We start from the raw sequence: 15,931 nt of genomic DNA on the forward strand, positions 1-15,931 counted from the left end.
TACACGGAGAAACCATTTTGAAAAATCAAAACAAACAAAAACTGTGAAGAGTTGGGGCTGCGGCTCAGGAGTACAGCATTTGCCTCACAAGCATGAGGCCCTAGGTTCATCCCAGTAATGCAAACCTAACAGGCTAGCTAGCACAAGGTGATACATAGAGAAACAGACAAGAGGTTAGAATCACTGTGGGGTTGTTGCTCTAATGCCATCTGTTAAACCGGTGTACAGGTTTGATAACTACAGGTATCTGTACTGGGGTCTCCCATGCTGTTTTTCAAAGGGCCACCTAAGAGCCCTTTACATACACTACAGTTCACTAGTTAATAACTCTGAGTCACTAAAGAAAATACTTGAAGTGCCTCTGGAGAAAAACCTCAGAACAGGAATATAATAAGACAACATGGGGCTGGGAGATTATCTCAGTCAATAAAGTGTTTACCACTCAAGCATGAAGATCAGTTTGATCGACAGAACCTACTTAAAAAAATTTAAAAAACAAAAATTAAAATAAAAAAAAAATGCCAGAGGGAAGGAAGGGTAAGGGAGACAGCTCAATGGGTAAGAGCACTCGCTATACAAGCATAATAACCTCAGTTCAAATCCCCAGACCTATGTAAAAAGCCAGTCATGGCCACCTACATGCCTATAATCTATAATGACAGCACTGTGCAGGGGGGAAACAGGAGCATCACTGGGCTTGTTAGCTGCCAGTTTAGCTCCAGGATCACCACAAGATGCTGTCATAAGGCAATAAGGCAAAGCAATAGTGCAGAATACCTGACATCCTCCAAGGTCACATCCACCTATACCCATTTGGACGGACGGACGGACATACCACACACACACACACACACACACACACACACACACACACACACCAGCAACTTTTAAATGTAGTTGTACCATAGAGTACAAACAATAAAATAACTAGTTAGTATAAATTCCCATACACATAAGAGCAAATAAACCCATTTTTTAAAGATTTCTTGCAACTTTCCCCATATAAACAGAACCTGCTGTATCCATCTACTAGAACATTAATGAATTTCCTGAATAATTTTTTCATGGGCTGGAGAGATGGCTCAGAGGATAAGAACACTGGCTATTCTTCTAGAGGTCCTGAGTTCAATTCCCAGCACCCATATGGTGGCTCACAACCATCTATAATGAGATCTGGCTCCCTCTTCTGGCCTGCAGGGATACATGCAGACAGAACACGGTATACACAACAAATAAATAAATCTTTTTTTAAAAAAAATAATTTTTTCATTTATCCAGCTCACCCCATTATACCTTATTACTTCCCCATACCTCAACCTACCCCAAGTATAATGATCACATATCTAGAAGGAAGAAGCAAGAGACACTGTCCATCTCTTGGGAGATTTTAAGTAATAGTGCTTTGAGCAGCTGTACACTTCTGTCTACAGGAACTACTGTAAAGACAGCAGATCTTACAGGTAGTCCTGTATCTGTTAGGGATAGCAGGAACTAGGAAGGCCTTTCCTAGAATATTCAGACAAAACAATCCCAGGTTGTTTTGGGTTTTTTTCATGCAGGATTACCCCAGGACCTGATGAGGTACTGAACAAGCAGAAATCTCAAAATGTGTGATGTTTTAAAATAGGACCCTTCTGAGTCTATAAGCTGAAATTTATAAACAAAACACCTTTAAAAACCAGGTGTGGCTAGTGGAAGTCCATGAACTGTAGACTGGTGGCTGTGGAGCCCCCATGGGACTGACGGGACTAGGCCCTCTGGATACAGAAGACGGTTGTTTGGCTTGAACTGTTTGGAGGGCACCCAGGCAGAGGGGTCAGGATCCATCCCTGGTGCCTGGGCAGGCTTTTGGGAATCCAGTGCCTGTGGTGTGATGCCTTGCGCAGCCTTGGTGCGGTGGGAAGGGGCTTAGACCTGCCTAGGCTCAGTGTGCCGGGCTCTGCTGACTCCCCATGGGAGACCTTGATTTGGGAGATGTGGGGATGTGGGGATGTGGGGTGGCTTGGGAGGGAGGGCTTGGGGGTGGGAGGAGGGAGGAAGTGGGATCTGTGGGTGGTATGTAGAGTGAATAGAAAATTTCTTAATAAAGAAAAATGGAAAAAAAAAAAAAAAAAAACAGGTGTGGTGGTGCACACCTGTGGAGACAGAAGGACCAAGAGTTTAAGGTCATCTTCAGCTAAATACACAATTTGAGACTTGCCTGGGCTACATGAGAGACTGCCTCAAAAAATAAAAACAATGGGTTGAGGATACAGCTCAGAGGTAGTTTGGTTAGCATGTGTGAGGCCTTAGGTTCAATTCTAGCACTGTTGAGTATGATTTAGATAAAATCAGAAGCAGATATTCTATGACATTATATAAGCTTCTTACCATCTCCATTTGGCAACCAATGGCTTCTAAAAGTGCAGAATCCTGAACAATATTTAACATTGCTCCTGCAATAACAAAACAAACAAGGCAGTTTACATGACATGTAATTACAGTCAATAGCTCAGTCAGAGCAAATATTTGGAGCCAGGAATGGTCATACACATAACCCTAGCACTCGGAGGCCTGAGGCAGGAAGGCTGCTATCAGCTAAAAACACTTGGGCTATACAAGACACTGTGTCTCTTCCCTCCCCCTAAAAAAAGAAAGGAGAAATTTTGGCAAAGCATTCCTGAAATTCTCTGAAGGTTATGAATAAATATATTAATGGGTTAAAAAAAAAAAGATAATGCTTTATAAGTCCCCAAATTCCCATATGCCTTCAAAGATTTTATTTTTTAATGGGTGGGAGGTGCATGCATATGCACGCCACAGTGTATGTAGATGTTAAATGACAACTTTGAGGAATCAGTTCTTTCCTTCCAAAGTAGGATCTGGGAATGAAGCACAGGTCATCAGTTCTTGCAAGACAAGAACTTTTAACCTAATGAACCATCTTGCTGACCAACTCCAAAGCATTCCCTCTCCCCTAAATGCACTGGATTAAACTTTTTACGTTCTTTTATTTCTGACAATGCCATCCATGTGAACATTTTTTTTCCCCTCTCTGGTTTAAAATATTCTTCTAACATGCAAAATCTATATGCACTTCCCAAGTACTGAATTTACATGGCTCAATTCTCTTGCATCCAGTTTTCCTCCTTGGCTTTTTTCCTGCTTCTACAACCACATGAGCACTAACACAAAAAGGTGTATGATTTAGATAAAACCTGTTCCTTCAGCTCCTTGCCAAACTAAACAATTCACAATCACTACTGAGTCCACCTTCTCACTGCCTACGTACCACACCAGACTTCCTAAGCACTCACCCCAACTACTAGAAGGAAAAAGGAAAGAGAGGGAAGAAAGCTAAGACAAAGGGGTGGGGAGGGGGACCATAAACAAGACAACTAAATGCTTTCTATCCCTCATCTCATCTCCTTAAGTCTTTTTTTTTTAATTGCTTACTACATTTATTTATTTATTTACTTATTTGGGGGAGAGAAGGGCTATGTGCATACCATCTCATTGTGTGGAGGTCAAAGGACAGCTAGAAAGAACCATTTTTCTCCTTTCACCATGTAGGACCTGCAGATCAAACTCAGGTCTTGGTGGCAAGCATCTTTAACCACTGAGCTATCTTGCCAGATCCCCTTAAATCTCTTTCTATAAAAAGCAAAAAATAAAAACAAAAACCCTCTACTTCTGTCAGAATCCTAAGAGTTGCATCAGGCTTAGGCTCCTCTCACTTGTGTCCCCAGCATGCCTGTGGTCATCAGTACCTGGGTTTCACTTAGCAAAAAAACAAGCAAGCAAACAAACAAACTGAACACAAACCTAGTATCATTTGGGTGTTGTTAGGGTCCGTTTCTGTTTGCAAGGCACCTATTAGTATATTCACAAGTCTCAACTTCAAGGACAAAAAAGTTATTGGTTTATCATAAGAAGAGCTGTCATCATTACTAAACTTTCCTTCTAGGACCACCTGGAGAAAAAAACAAATACTTCACATCAGCTCTTGTACATGACGCCCATTTAGAAACAGCAGGAGGGGACAGAAGGTGAAGAGGCTAATGATCAAAGCTTCCAGTCTAATTGTAACTCCCAGTCAACACCTGTAATCAGATGTCATTAGCTATAGACACATGAACAGTTAAGTCAAGGCATGTTGGCACTTCCAAAAGAAGAAATACCCAAACAGGAAAACTTCATTAATCTATTAGGAATATGTACTTATCCAATGAAATGTGTATTTTAAAATATTCATTTATTTATGTAATGTGAGGCAGGGTCTCACTGTATAGCCCTGGCTAGCTTCAAACCCACAAAGCTCCATCTGCCTCTGCCTCCAAGTGCTGGGATTAAAGGCCTGTGTGGCCACGTAGGGCTAAAAAGTCACTTTTCTAAAGCCCCTGTTCCATTTTGTTAAAAGTGCAATTTGACTTAAATTAGCATACAAAGACAATATATAGAATACCAAAAAAATGTTAATAAAGGTTGGCAGGATGCCGAGACAAAAGGGTTTCAAGTTTGCAACCAAACTGGGCGTCCTAGCAAGACTGTGCATCATGAAAAAAGGGGGGAGGAGTATATTTAAAGAAACATTACCTCAGATCTGACTGTGCCAAAATGATGAGGGAGGGGCAACAAAGAAAGCAGGATATTAATGGAGGATCTTCTCAATTCTGTTGGATTTACATAGCTTTTGAATTTTGAGAGTTCTCTGCCAAAAAATAAAAAGTTATTAGTAATTTTTAAGCTAAAGAGTATTTTTACCTACTGCCACATATATACTATGCCATTTTTTTTCCACAACCCAAGCATATATGAGGACTTCTATGTTACACTATTACTTGTATATATGAGAACATCTATGTTATACAATTACTGAATTAGGCTAGAATTTGACTGACAATGTAAGGCCTACATTATAACAGTAGGATCTCAGACTGGGTTTTTTCTGACCCATCTAGACCAAGCCAGAAAGGATCCAGTAAGCCCATGGTCATATCAGAACTGAAGGCATTCAGGGATTGGGAGGGTTTGGATGCTCTCTACTCAATTTAATGTAGCCTGGGTCCCACTGGACTGTGAAAACAACTAGATGGGATAAATTAGCAAACCAGAGGAAGTACAACAGACCAAGTCAAACTAGACAACTAACATGTAGTAGAAAATGACAGCTTACCTGTCAGGCAAAATGGTTTCAAGAGCTGAAATAAAGTAAGGAACCACAACATCAATCCCTTTCAAGTCACAGCAGAACAAAGGAGGGGAGTTTAGAATAACGCTGGCCAAGACAGGATGGCACACATAATCATTTATCTGCAAACCTTGAATTAAAAGCATGTAAAATCTAGGAAAGCAAGAAAAAAATTTTCAACAAACTGCTGATCAAATATTTCCAGAATTATTAATATTTTCTATATAGTGATCTGAAGAGCCTCTGTCCACTCTTCACTCTAGTATATAGACTTTAAAGGTACTACTAGGATTCAACAATTCAGAATCATAGATCTGTATCTATTACACTTTTTTAAAGTTTTAAATTTTTGTAAAACAAATTACAAGTGCCTGCAAATGAGGCACCCATAACAAAGCAAATGTCTGGTTACTTATCAATAAATTGGTGAATTCTAAAGCAATAAATTTTTGCAGCATTCACAATCCTAGGAAACAGAGGAGAGTTTGTATCTTTTCCTTCCTCCATCCACTGCTTCTGAGGGGTTAGTGAGAGAAAGGAACCACACTAACTAAACTCTGTATTCATCATAATATGAAAACTGTGCAGAGTCCTTCGAGGAATCTACCTGCACATATCTTCCTGACCCTACAAGCCTGAACCGAGTCACTAAGCATTAAGAGCAACTGCACTTCTGTATCTTCTTACCACTAGATACTACTTTCTTCTCTGCGAAACTCTGGGGCCTATTCAACTCATTTAAATCTGTACATGCATAGAATTCAACTAAAAACAGGAAACTTAGCGTGCAGTTCTGGATAAATATCCCACAAGCCCTTGAAATGCAAGACTGAAACTTAAATGCATCGCTTGTCCTCTCACAGATCTGCTTAGTTTGTCCCATGACCCCTCACCCAGTCTTCTGGACGAGACAGAAAGCTCATGTTCATAGCTTTCTCCTTTTTTTTAAGACTTATTTATTATGTATACAGTGAGTGTTCTGCCCGCAGGCCAGAAGAGGGTAGCAGATCTCATTGTAGATGGTCATGAGTCATCTTGTGAGTGCTGGGAATTGAACTCAGGACCTCTAGAAGAACAGCCAGTGTTCTTAACCTCTGAGCCATCTCTCCAGCCCATAGCTTTCTCCTTTATTGCTACTGATATAATTCGAGATATCTCTCCAGCCCAAGTTCTCCCTCAGAGAAACAGGTCCTCCTCGTGAGCAGTAAGCTCAAGCACCCTATGTGACCTTCCCTCACAGATAAATGCTGCTAGAGCAGAGATAGACGCCTAGTTAATCAGATCTTCTTTCCCAAGAATCTCACATGATTTCAGAGATATTAACTGACCCCACCAGTCTTAGACCAAGGCTATGACAACTAGGAACTTAGACTCACACTGTAGTATAAGGAAAAGGATCTACAGAGAAGAGTGAAGCACTCTGAGGAGACAAGCGGCACAGGAAGCACAAACTGCTCTGGTCCCTCAACACTTTCCAGTCCCTGGTTCCTACTTTTTCTAGTCTTTGTTGTACTACGTGATCTTAGACTCTGTTAAGTATCACTAGCATCTTGTAATTTATTCACTGACTCAAACCAGATTTAAAGATAAGAGCCCATGGTCAAGGTTGTTCTGACCAGTACACACCATGTTTTTCTATGCCTTATGTTTCAGATGTGGTTCCCTCTGCTGGAAGTCAATTTACCTAATCTTTTCTGAGCAGTACAGGTACCTTAATGTTCTACTTGAGTGTAACCTTACTTAAGCCGCTGTGTAAGTAAGTAGTGGAGAAGACCAAAGCAGAATCAAAAATTATAAATTTAGGAAGAATAACAAAAATCTGAAGTGCCATGGTGAGAACAGAGTGGAGAGAGAAATAAGAGAGTCAAATGCTACAAGGCAGGAGTTGAATAATCAACTCAACCTAGAGTAAGCAGAGGCTAATGATGCCTAAGCAGCTAAATGGACAACAGAGCCACTCACAGACGGTGGAAGCCAGAGATTTGGAAAAGACAATCCTACCCAACCTCCAAAAGTCTAATAAACACTATCCAACCTTTCTAAATCCAGCACAAACATCTAATAATATGCAGAACTCTTTACTGAGCCCTCTAGGCCAAGTCTGAGCTGCTACTTCCTCCAAACACTCAAAATCATTTATCTGTGTCTCTCCCCTGCCAACTTCTGGCTCCTACTGAATCACTGTTATTTTTGTATGAACCTATTCACCAGTCACTAAACTCCTTAAAGATTCATGGCTGACTATTTTTGGACTGTATACAGAACCTAATGTTGTGCCAAAAGTCTATTAACAAACTATTGTGGTGCTTCCAATCTCTCCAGAATTTATAAATGATAGAGTAAGTAATAGTTCTAGAATAGAACCTTAGAAGTCTTTACCAGATCTGATGAGGCAGATAAAATGGAAGAATTCAAGCAAGTTTCAATTATATAAAGACACTGGCAGGCACTTCAGACCAGTAATAGCTTATTGAATTAGCCTATCAAGCCATGCCACAATAGTGTTTCACCATCAAATGATATAAATGCAAAAATAAACAAAAAATTCTAAAACCTGGATAAATAAGCTGGCAGAATCTCTTCTCCAGTCTTCTTGCTACAAAAAATTCTACATAATGTCCCACAAGCCTCAGCTCTTCCTGCTTCATAGTTATCAGGAAATTCACTTGCATCAAACACAGGATTGGAAACCATGGTGTCTGTGGACATTTGGGACCCTTTTCGTCGAAACTCCATGCTAGCTTGTGTTGCAATGGCTGGGGAGAGAAAAGGAGCATTTTATTACTTTTGTCAAAATGCCAAATAGGCTCATGGGACCCTGGACACAAAGATCAAATACTAGTGTCATTACATAACTACTTCAATAGAATTCAATAATGCTTTTGTTTAGCAACTATGTCTTAATTTTTTTAAAAGGGCTCTCTGGCATCTTCTTTGAAATGGGTAACAATTTATAATAGCATTGTCAACTTAACAGATTCTACAAAAAGGATTTTTTCATTGAGTTTCTAGTCAGAAAACTACAATTGTATACATCTGAATACAGATATATACAGAATTTGCCTTTTCTATTATTTCTTTTCTGTTTTTTCCTCCTTCTGTAGAATGATGCTTAACATTAAGAAGAGTAACAATTACAATTTATACAATTAACCCAAATGGACAAAGTAATTAAGAGGGCAACTATATGCCAGTTTGAATACGGAGGGTAAGGATGAGAACTGAGTAAAGGAGGAAGAGAGGGCATTCCCACTCCCCCACCCCCAACACACACCAAAGAGCTGCCCAACCAAGCAAATGAGAATGAGTTTTAACAACCACAGACAGCAGCAAACTTGAGGCTGATAAGTCAGGAAACTGGGTTGGTAAGGAGGATCATGGTCATTCGTTGTCACCAAAACAGTAGCCCTTCGAAAGTTGCTTTTAACAAAAGATTTCATAGCACACAGATCATTCTGAAATCTTTTATTACTCTACATAAAATGTTTAAATTGTTTTGTAATGATAGGAGGCTTAATAGATGCAGAGTCAAGCATAAATCTTTATGCAACTTCCCATGAGCCATTTTAGTCCTGAATAAGCTATCCAGCAATAATACATTTGGAAAACACTACATGCAGAATGCATACAAATCAAACACTAAATCTGTATAAAAATAAGCTTAAAGCTTAAAAAAAAAGAAAAGAAAAGAAAAGAAAAAAAAGCCAAAACACAGTTAGTGCAAAGTCCTGGAATTCATGACATGACCAGACTAGTATACAGAAATAATGGGATTGATTCAGGCAGATTAATTTGCTTTTGCCAACAATCTTCCCCATTCAAAACACAGAAAAAATATTTTTCTTCCCAAGTGCAAAAACTACAATAGACAATGACAATCAAAAATTTTAATGGAATTATGGAAAAAATAAAAACATGACTGCAATTAAGGAGAAGCTTCTGGTTCCTACTTACAAGATTTATAAGAAAGAAGAATTTGGATAAAAGATGCTGCAAGATAATAGAAATAAATGGAAACAAATCAAAGGACAGCAGTAATTATAAAATACTTTAAAGATGGTGAAATTTTACAATAAATTAAGAAGCTTTTTAGCTTTTTAAAAGTTAGATTTAAAGTTTTATGATACCACAAGCTAGTTCAAAAGCATAGGAAATTGTGCATTCAGGTCCAAAATTATGATTTTGTATCATGCGAAACAATGAACAAAGAAAATTACACAGCTACAAAGAACTGAGGTTTTGAACTGCCCATAACGTGCACTAAAGTTTTTAGTTCATTAACCCTTCCCAGCTCAATGTTACTTTTATAAAGCATAGTGCATCAGGTAAATTGAAAGCTAACAAGTTCAAAGAAGCAAATATTTGAGGTAAAGGTGAACTGCATGGCAGAATTCCCTGATGGCAGCCAGTACTTAGAAAATATCCGAACCCCTCCACCTCCCATCCAAGACTTCAAGACTGGCACCCAAGAGCACTCTAAATTCACTTTAACTATTTGGACACCTCAAATGTCCTGTGTAATGTAACAGCCTTTAGCAAGTCTGGACATAGACAGGAGTGTCTCTCCTTCTTCCACCAGGCAGAAGGCTAAGAATGAAGGGAGAGTGAGATGTTACTCACTCGCCATTTGAATTCTGGTTCTATCTTCTAGTGCAATGAGGAAACAACGCTGTTACAAACTCCCCAGAGACAGAAATCTCTAGATTCTCATTATACAAGCCCAGCAGAAAGCAGCAGATTGAGCCATGCTAGACTCAAGAGATTACAAAGCCAACAGCTCCACACTCAACAGTTAGGTTGCGTTTTAAGAATTATACCTTACCAAAAATAAATAAATAAATAACAGTCTGACTCACTCTGGACAATACCATATAAATTAGTAAACATGGTTCAGAAAATTTAAAATATATAGCACATAACATAATGAAAATATACCGTGAATGGTTTTTAAAACTTTTCATTTAATCAAGCTCATGAATAAAACCATAATGTGGAAAATATAAAGTGCCTGAATCTGAACAAAATAAAGCAAGCAAAAGAATCTCTAACTCATTCATGCAACCTCACATCCCATAACATCTTCATACTTAAAATTTTTCTAAATTATTTAAGATTTGTAAAAACATCCAAAATAATTACACTTATAAAATATTCACAGGCATAAACCTAGCTGTGAGTGAGTTTCTGAGAAAAAGCAGAGACCCCATGAACACTGTTAATTTTATCAATGAATTCAACAGTCTCCCTGGAGACTAATACTATCAGAAAGTAATACTACCAGAAATCTTTTTATCTCATCTGTCTCCAACCCCTGTACAAAAGTATTTTTTAGAAAACAACTAATGCACTCATTAATGCATAAACATGGGACCTGGCACATACTAACAGCAGCTCAATAAATGCCAGCCACTATTATTATTCAACTGTGTAAGACAGATGATAACTATTCAAAATATTCTGCCCTGCTTCATCCATCCATCTGGCACTCGTTCCAAGCATAACAGTAAGATGACAAAATAAATCCAATTTCATTTAGACAATTTCATTCTATAGTAAAATCTAATGAAGATACTGGGGTTGATTTATTGATTCTCTGCAAATCTTACAAAGTTACAGAGCAGACATTTTCTCTATACTAAAACCTGAGAGGTTAGAGTCTACCACAAAGAAAACAGAAAATTCTTGATATTTACATGCAATGACGATTATATGGCTGTGAAAAATCTAAGATAACATTTCAATGAGTAAATTTTTACTCAAAATCTTTAATTGTCCATATATCTATTATTATCCTGGCTGACATGAAGGGAATTTCCAGATCACCTACAAAAAGGAATTTGATTCAACAAAAAGAGGCTAACCTGAAGTGTCCCTAATAAAACCAGACAAAGGGTCAAACTTCTAAAGTATACATAAAAAGGACAGATAGGAATGCTTCACAAGTTTCTACTGGTTCAGCTGGAAGGGGTTAAGCACAATATATTGCTTAGTGAGAAACAGGGTGCTTTTCAAGAACCATATTAATCTTGCAGGTAGGAAAGACTAAGGAGAAAGAAACAGAAAGGGAATAATGACTACATGTTTCTGGGCATATTTACCAGTCATGCTGCTGTCTCTGTTTATTCCATTATGGAGTTTGCAGTGAACAAATGCTGCATCGAATAACCACGATCCAAAGAGATTCAAGATGCTGTTAACTTTTGGTCTCCGAGGGGCAGGCAGCGGCCTGGGTTCTGAACTAGTCTGATTCGGACTTGACAGAGGAGAAGTGGAGGATGCCTGGTGCTGGACTTTTGAGGTGTGAACAGTAGTAACCTACCAGAAGAACACAAGTAAGTGTCCATACTCATGAAAAGTTGGAGAAAGTTGAGGGCTTGTCTCAAAACAATGATGAAGGTTCTTACCGCAGTCGTCTTCATGGTGGCCTTGTTCACAGTAACAGCCCGGTGCCTGCGGTTATGTGGTGGTGTGGTATTCACAGCAGTGCTCTGAGGCATACTTAATCTATTCACGGGGGTTGGGGGAGCGCTGTCTGATCTTGGTCGAGAAATGCCTTTTGAAAAAAAAAGGTTTTGTTTTTGTTTTTAAGAAAGATAGAGCTGCCCCCTAAGATTCACATACCTTTTCTTCTGAGTAACAGAACCCTATTTCAGTTGGACGGGGAAGCCAAAATAAATGACCACATTTTCAAGCTTCCCTTACAACAGGGGGTGGCCATGTTTAAGCTTAGAGAAGCAGGTGACTATTGGATAGTCTCCCAGAAAATCTTACAAAAGACAAGCAGGTTTCCCTGTCCTTCCCAACCCCTGGAGTAAGCTGCTGGGCTCCTCATGAATGAAGGTCCATCAGGATGTGCACAACAAAATGGACACCCACCAGAGAGAAGGGCCTCGACCCATGACGGCGATGAAACTACTACAGCAACCACACTGCCTGGCCTGCTGCACACATGTGCACACAAACTGACGTGTCAGCCATGGAGAGCTTAGGCTGTTATGTGGCAGCAATCTAATCAGAACAAGTATGTTTTTACTATTTTTAAAAACTTTAATAAACTTTATTATTTAAAGCAGAGGCAGAAGCTCTGTGAGTTCAAGGCCAGCCTGGTCTACAGAGGATGTTCCAGGACAGCCAGGGCTACACAGAGAAACCCTGTCTCAAAAAAACAAACAAACAAAATTAACCTGAAACCAAAGTCTACACATCTCAATGACCATCTAGCCATTCTGTACAATCCAGTCTACAGCTTCTCACTATATTTTACATTTTCACTATCAAACATTTTAGTGCACTTATTCACCACCAAAAACAAAAATTCCAGGACAGAGGAAAAACCCTCACCTGTGCGATACATTTAACACATATACATACCAACTGTTTTAGAAAATGACAGCTATTAAACATCACTCCTTTTCAACAGATTAAAAATACACAAAAAGATACTGTTTTTGTGTATCAACCCTAAGAAAAACTAAACACTGGTTCACAAAAGGTACAGTTTACCAATGATATCTTTGAAAAAAGTCAATTGAACATTTGAAACTATTTTTGTGGGTAACTCGTGGAATGAGTTTTGCAATTTACAATCTGTTCTGCAAATTATTTGTGTCTTTTCTCCATCTATCTTAGCTTACTGTCCTTTTCATGATGTTTTTGTTTGATTTACAAAAAGACAGTAGCATTCTAGCTATCACTATTTGCTGAAAATCATTTTTCCTAAATTGTTATTTGCCAGGAAGTTTGTTCCTCTTTCTCCAGACTTTCCTAAGAGCTTCCAGCATTAAACTGTAGAAGAAAATATCTAAACAGTTCTTCAAACATCTAAGAAACATACACAAAATTCACCTAAGAATGCATCCACCAGACAGCTGATTCCACGCATGGCACGAAAGAATATCTGAGGCAGATGTTTAAGGCAGGGGTACTGGCTCAGTTCCTGCGGCATCCCACTCACACTCAAGAACTGTTCCTGAAACTTGGGGGTTGAGCTTATAATGGCTGGGTTACTCAGATCCACAGGATTACTAGTGAAAAGGAGAAAGAATTAATTACACACTTAAAAATGTCTATAGCAACAAAAATGCAAGCAATCCAATTTAAGAATTAGGACTATCACCCACACATGGTGACGCACACCTCTAACCCCATCACTTTGGAGGCAAAGGCAGGCAGATCTGTGAGTTTGAGGCCAGTCTGAGCTATACAGTGAGTTAATTCCAAGACAGCCAGGACTCCAGAGGACAACTGTCTCAAAAAACAAGAAACAAAAGAAACAAAACAAGAAAAAAAGAATAGGACTATTTGTGTCTGTTTCTTTGACGTGAAGAGGAAACTGAATTTATTTGATCTGTTAGGGATATTAATGCTTCTCTACAGGCCAGCCTGGTCTACAGAGCGATTCAGGACAGCTCGAGCATTACACAAGATAAACTCTCTCAGGAGCAAAAAAAGAAAGGAGAGAGAGAATTTTTTTTTCTTATGTTTGGAACTAATATAAAACTAAAGTCAACAAGAAGTTCACAGAGAAAATTTTAATATAAACATCTATTCTAGCTGAGCTGTGGTGGCACTTGCCTTTAATCCCAGCACTCACTTGGAAGGCAGAGGCAGGCGGATCTCTGTGAGTTCGAGGCCAGCTTGGTCACACAGTGAAACCCTGTCTCAAAAAAAAAAAAAAAAAAAAAACCCACCAACAAACCTGTCTGTGTGTTTGGACATACCAACAAATGCAAGTAAGAATAACATTGGTAAAAATCAATGGAAACTGTGGTGTTTTCCAGGAAAAAGATGATTCTACCATACTAAAGATTCTGTTTACAGCCCTCTTCCCAGGAAATCTGCCAATGGATAGTGGCCCCTCCTGAGTAATCCTCACTTAAATAAAGACATAAAACTTATCCAAAGGGAGTCCATCCAAAGGTCTGTGAGAAACCCATGACCACTTTAGCCTAAATAACAAAAGTAATTTGGTCTAATGTATCTCTTTTTGGGAGTCTGAGCAAAGGGAATGCCCCAGTAACCTAAAAGAGCTAGAAGTGGAGCTACACAGTGTTCACAGCTATTCATACTGAATCACATACTCCTGAAAGACACGGGGATCCAGAGACAGGGAAACAGTCTGCCAGAGATAGTATATATGTACAAGAGAAGTAAGAAAGCTGAGAAAAAGAAGTCTGAGTCTTCTTGATTCAAGAATAGGATTAAAGGCTTGACTTTGTGTGTGTGTGTGTGTGTGTGTGTGTGTGTGTGTGTGTGTGTGTGTGTATGAGAGAGAGAGACAGACAGACAGACAGACCAAGGTTTCTATTATTTATAAGGAAACAACCCCTGACTAAAATATCAATGTCATCCCAGGAACAAAGCTAAAACCTAATAGATCAATAAGGAATGGAGAAATTAGAAAATATTATGCAACAATTTTTTAATTAAAAGAGAATATTTTTGGAAACAGGGTCTTAACAATGAAGTTATAGAATAGTGTGAAACTCACTACATAGCCCATGCTGGTTTCAAACTTGTGATGCTCCTGCCTCATATAAGGATATAGCTACATAAAAAAGGCTAGCTTCCCACTATCTTAGCAATGCGTAAAAACAATGAAGTAAGAAATATGCAAAATTTGTGAATAAAATGCTTCTGTTAGCTATGTAAGAGTCTTATAAAAGGGGAATGCAGGGTAACTGAGCATAGTGGCTCAATACCCAGTACTCAGAAAGCTAAGGTAAGTATGGTTAAGTTCAAGGCCTGCCTGAGCTACACAGCAAGGCCCAGTCTCAAAAAGATAAATAATAAAGGAAGGAAGTATGTCTCAGTAGTAGACTACATGCTTAGCATGTCAAACCCAAGTTCAATTCCTAGCACCAAATCAACAAGATGTTTGAAAAGAGGCTAGAAAGATGGCTCAATGGTCCAAAGTGCATAATGCTCTTCCAAGGACCTGAGTTTGGTTCCCAGCATCCACATTGTGACTCACAACCTCCTGTAACTCCAGTTCTGTAGATGTGATGCTTTCTTTTGCCATTTAAGGATCCCCAAATACACAGCATACACTCACACACAGAAATACATATACATAAACATAAATAAAAATATTTTTTTATTTAAAAGTGGATCCTACACATACCACAGTTCTTATATTTGGTAGAGGCTAGCTATCTTCTACTTTCCTTTTCTTCTTCTGTTCTCTTTCTAAAATTTTTATTTTATTGAGCCAGTGAGATGGTTGTGGGATAAAGCACTTGCCACTCACTGGATGACGCAAACATGATGGCTTAAGTTCAAGCTACAGAACCCATGTAAAGGAGGAGAGAACCAACTTTACAAGGTTGGCTTTGGGGCTCCACACATGTGCCATGGCACAGGTATCTGCATACACACACACACACCCCTTAATACACACACAACAAATAAATGTCATTTTTAAAAAAGAAATAGCAGGAGGGGAGGGAGATTTGCTCTTCGGTGAAATTTAAGGTTTATTTTTCAGAGAAATTTTAAACAAAGCTGCTAGAGAGTACTGAGATCAAGACTGATGAACCAGTACTGACAGAGAGGAGCATGGCATGGTGACATGGTCTCTAAAGAATGTGACAAAAGTCCTGGGAGAAACACCATCATCTACGATGCAGCAACAAGCAAGAAAACAAATTTCTAGAGAGGGTTCCAAGAACAGCTGAGGGAACGGAGAGAGCAGGAGACGTACACTGCAGATATGCATCACAATGGATGTTGTCATTCAGCTCCCTCCAATGGACTGTACTT

General features: G+C 39.0%; 1 protein-coding gene across 12 annotated transcripts in view; it reads right to left on the reverse strand.

The window, feature by feature from the left end:
* The window catches only part of Ralgapb (Ral GTPase activating protein non-catalytic subunit beta), a 90,789-nt gene that overhangs the window by 48,330 nt on the left and 26,528 nt on the right, over positions 1–15,931 (reverse strand). For 9 of the 12 annotated variants that reach the window (XM_036183186.1, XM_036183184.1, XM_036183185.1 and 6 more), the window contains exons 7-15: positions 13,016–13,194; positions 11,575–11,723; positions 11,269–11,485; positions 9,125–9,160; positions 7,725–7,926; positions 5,156–5,323; positions 4,576–4,690; positions 3,805–3,952; positions 2,371–2,435 (exon numbers count right to left, since the gene is read on the reverse strand). In XM_036183186.1, the coding sequence (XP_036039079.1) occupies positions 2,371–2,435; positions 3,805–3,952; positions 4,576–4,690; positions 5,156–5,323; positions 7,725–7,926; positions 9,125–9,160; positions 11,269–11,485; positions 11,575–11,723; positions 13,016–13,194 (1,279 nt within the window). The remainder of the gene's footprint in view (positions 1–2,370; positions 2,436–3,804; positions 3,953–4,575; positions 4,691–5,155; positions 5,324–7,724; positions 7,927–9,124; positions 9,161–11,268; positions 11,486–11,574; positions 11,724–13,015; positions 13,195–15,931) is intronic. The other 3 variants (XM_036183189.1, XM_036183195.1, XM_036183194.1) reach the window with 1 other exon arrangement.

Source organism: Onychomys torridus, chromosome 4 (assembly GCF_903995425.1).
Source record: "Onychomys torridus chromosome 4, mOncTor1.1, whole genome shotgun sequence".
Taxonomy (NCBI): domain Eukaryota; kingdom Metazoa; phylum Chordata; class Mammalia; order Rodentia; family Cricetidae; genus Onychomys; species Onychomys torridus.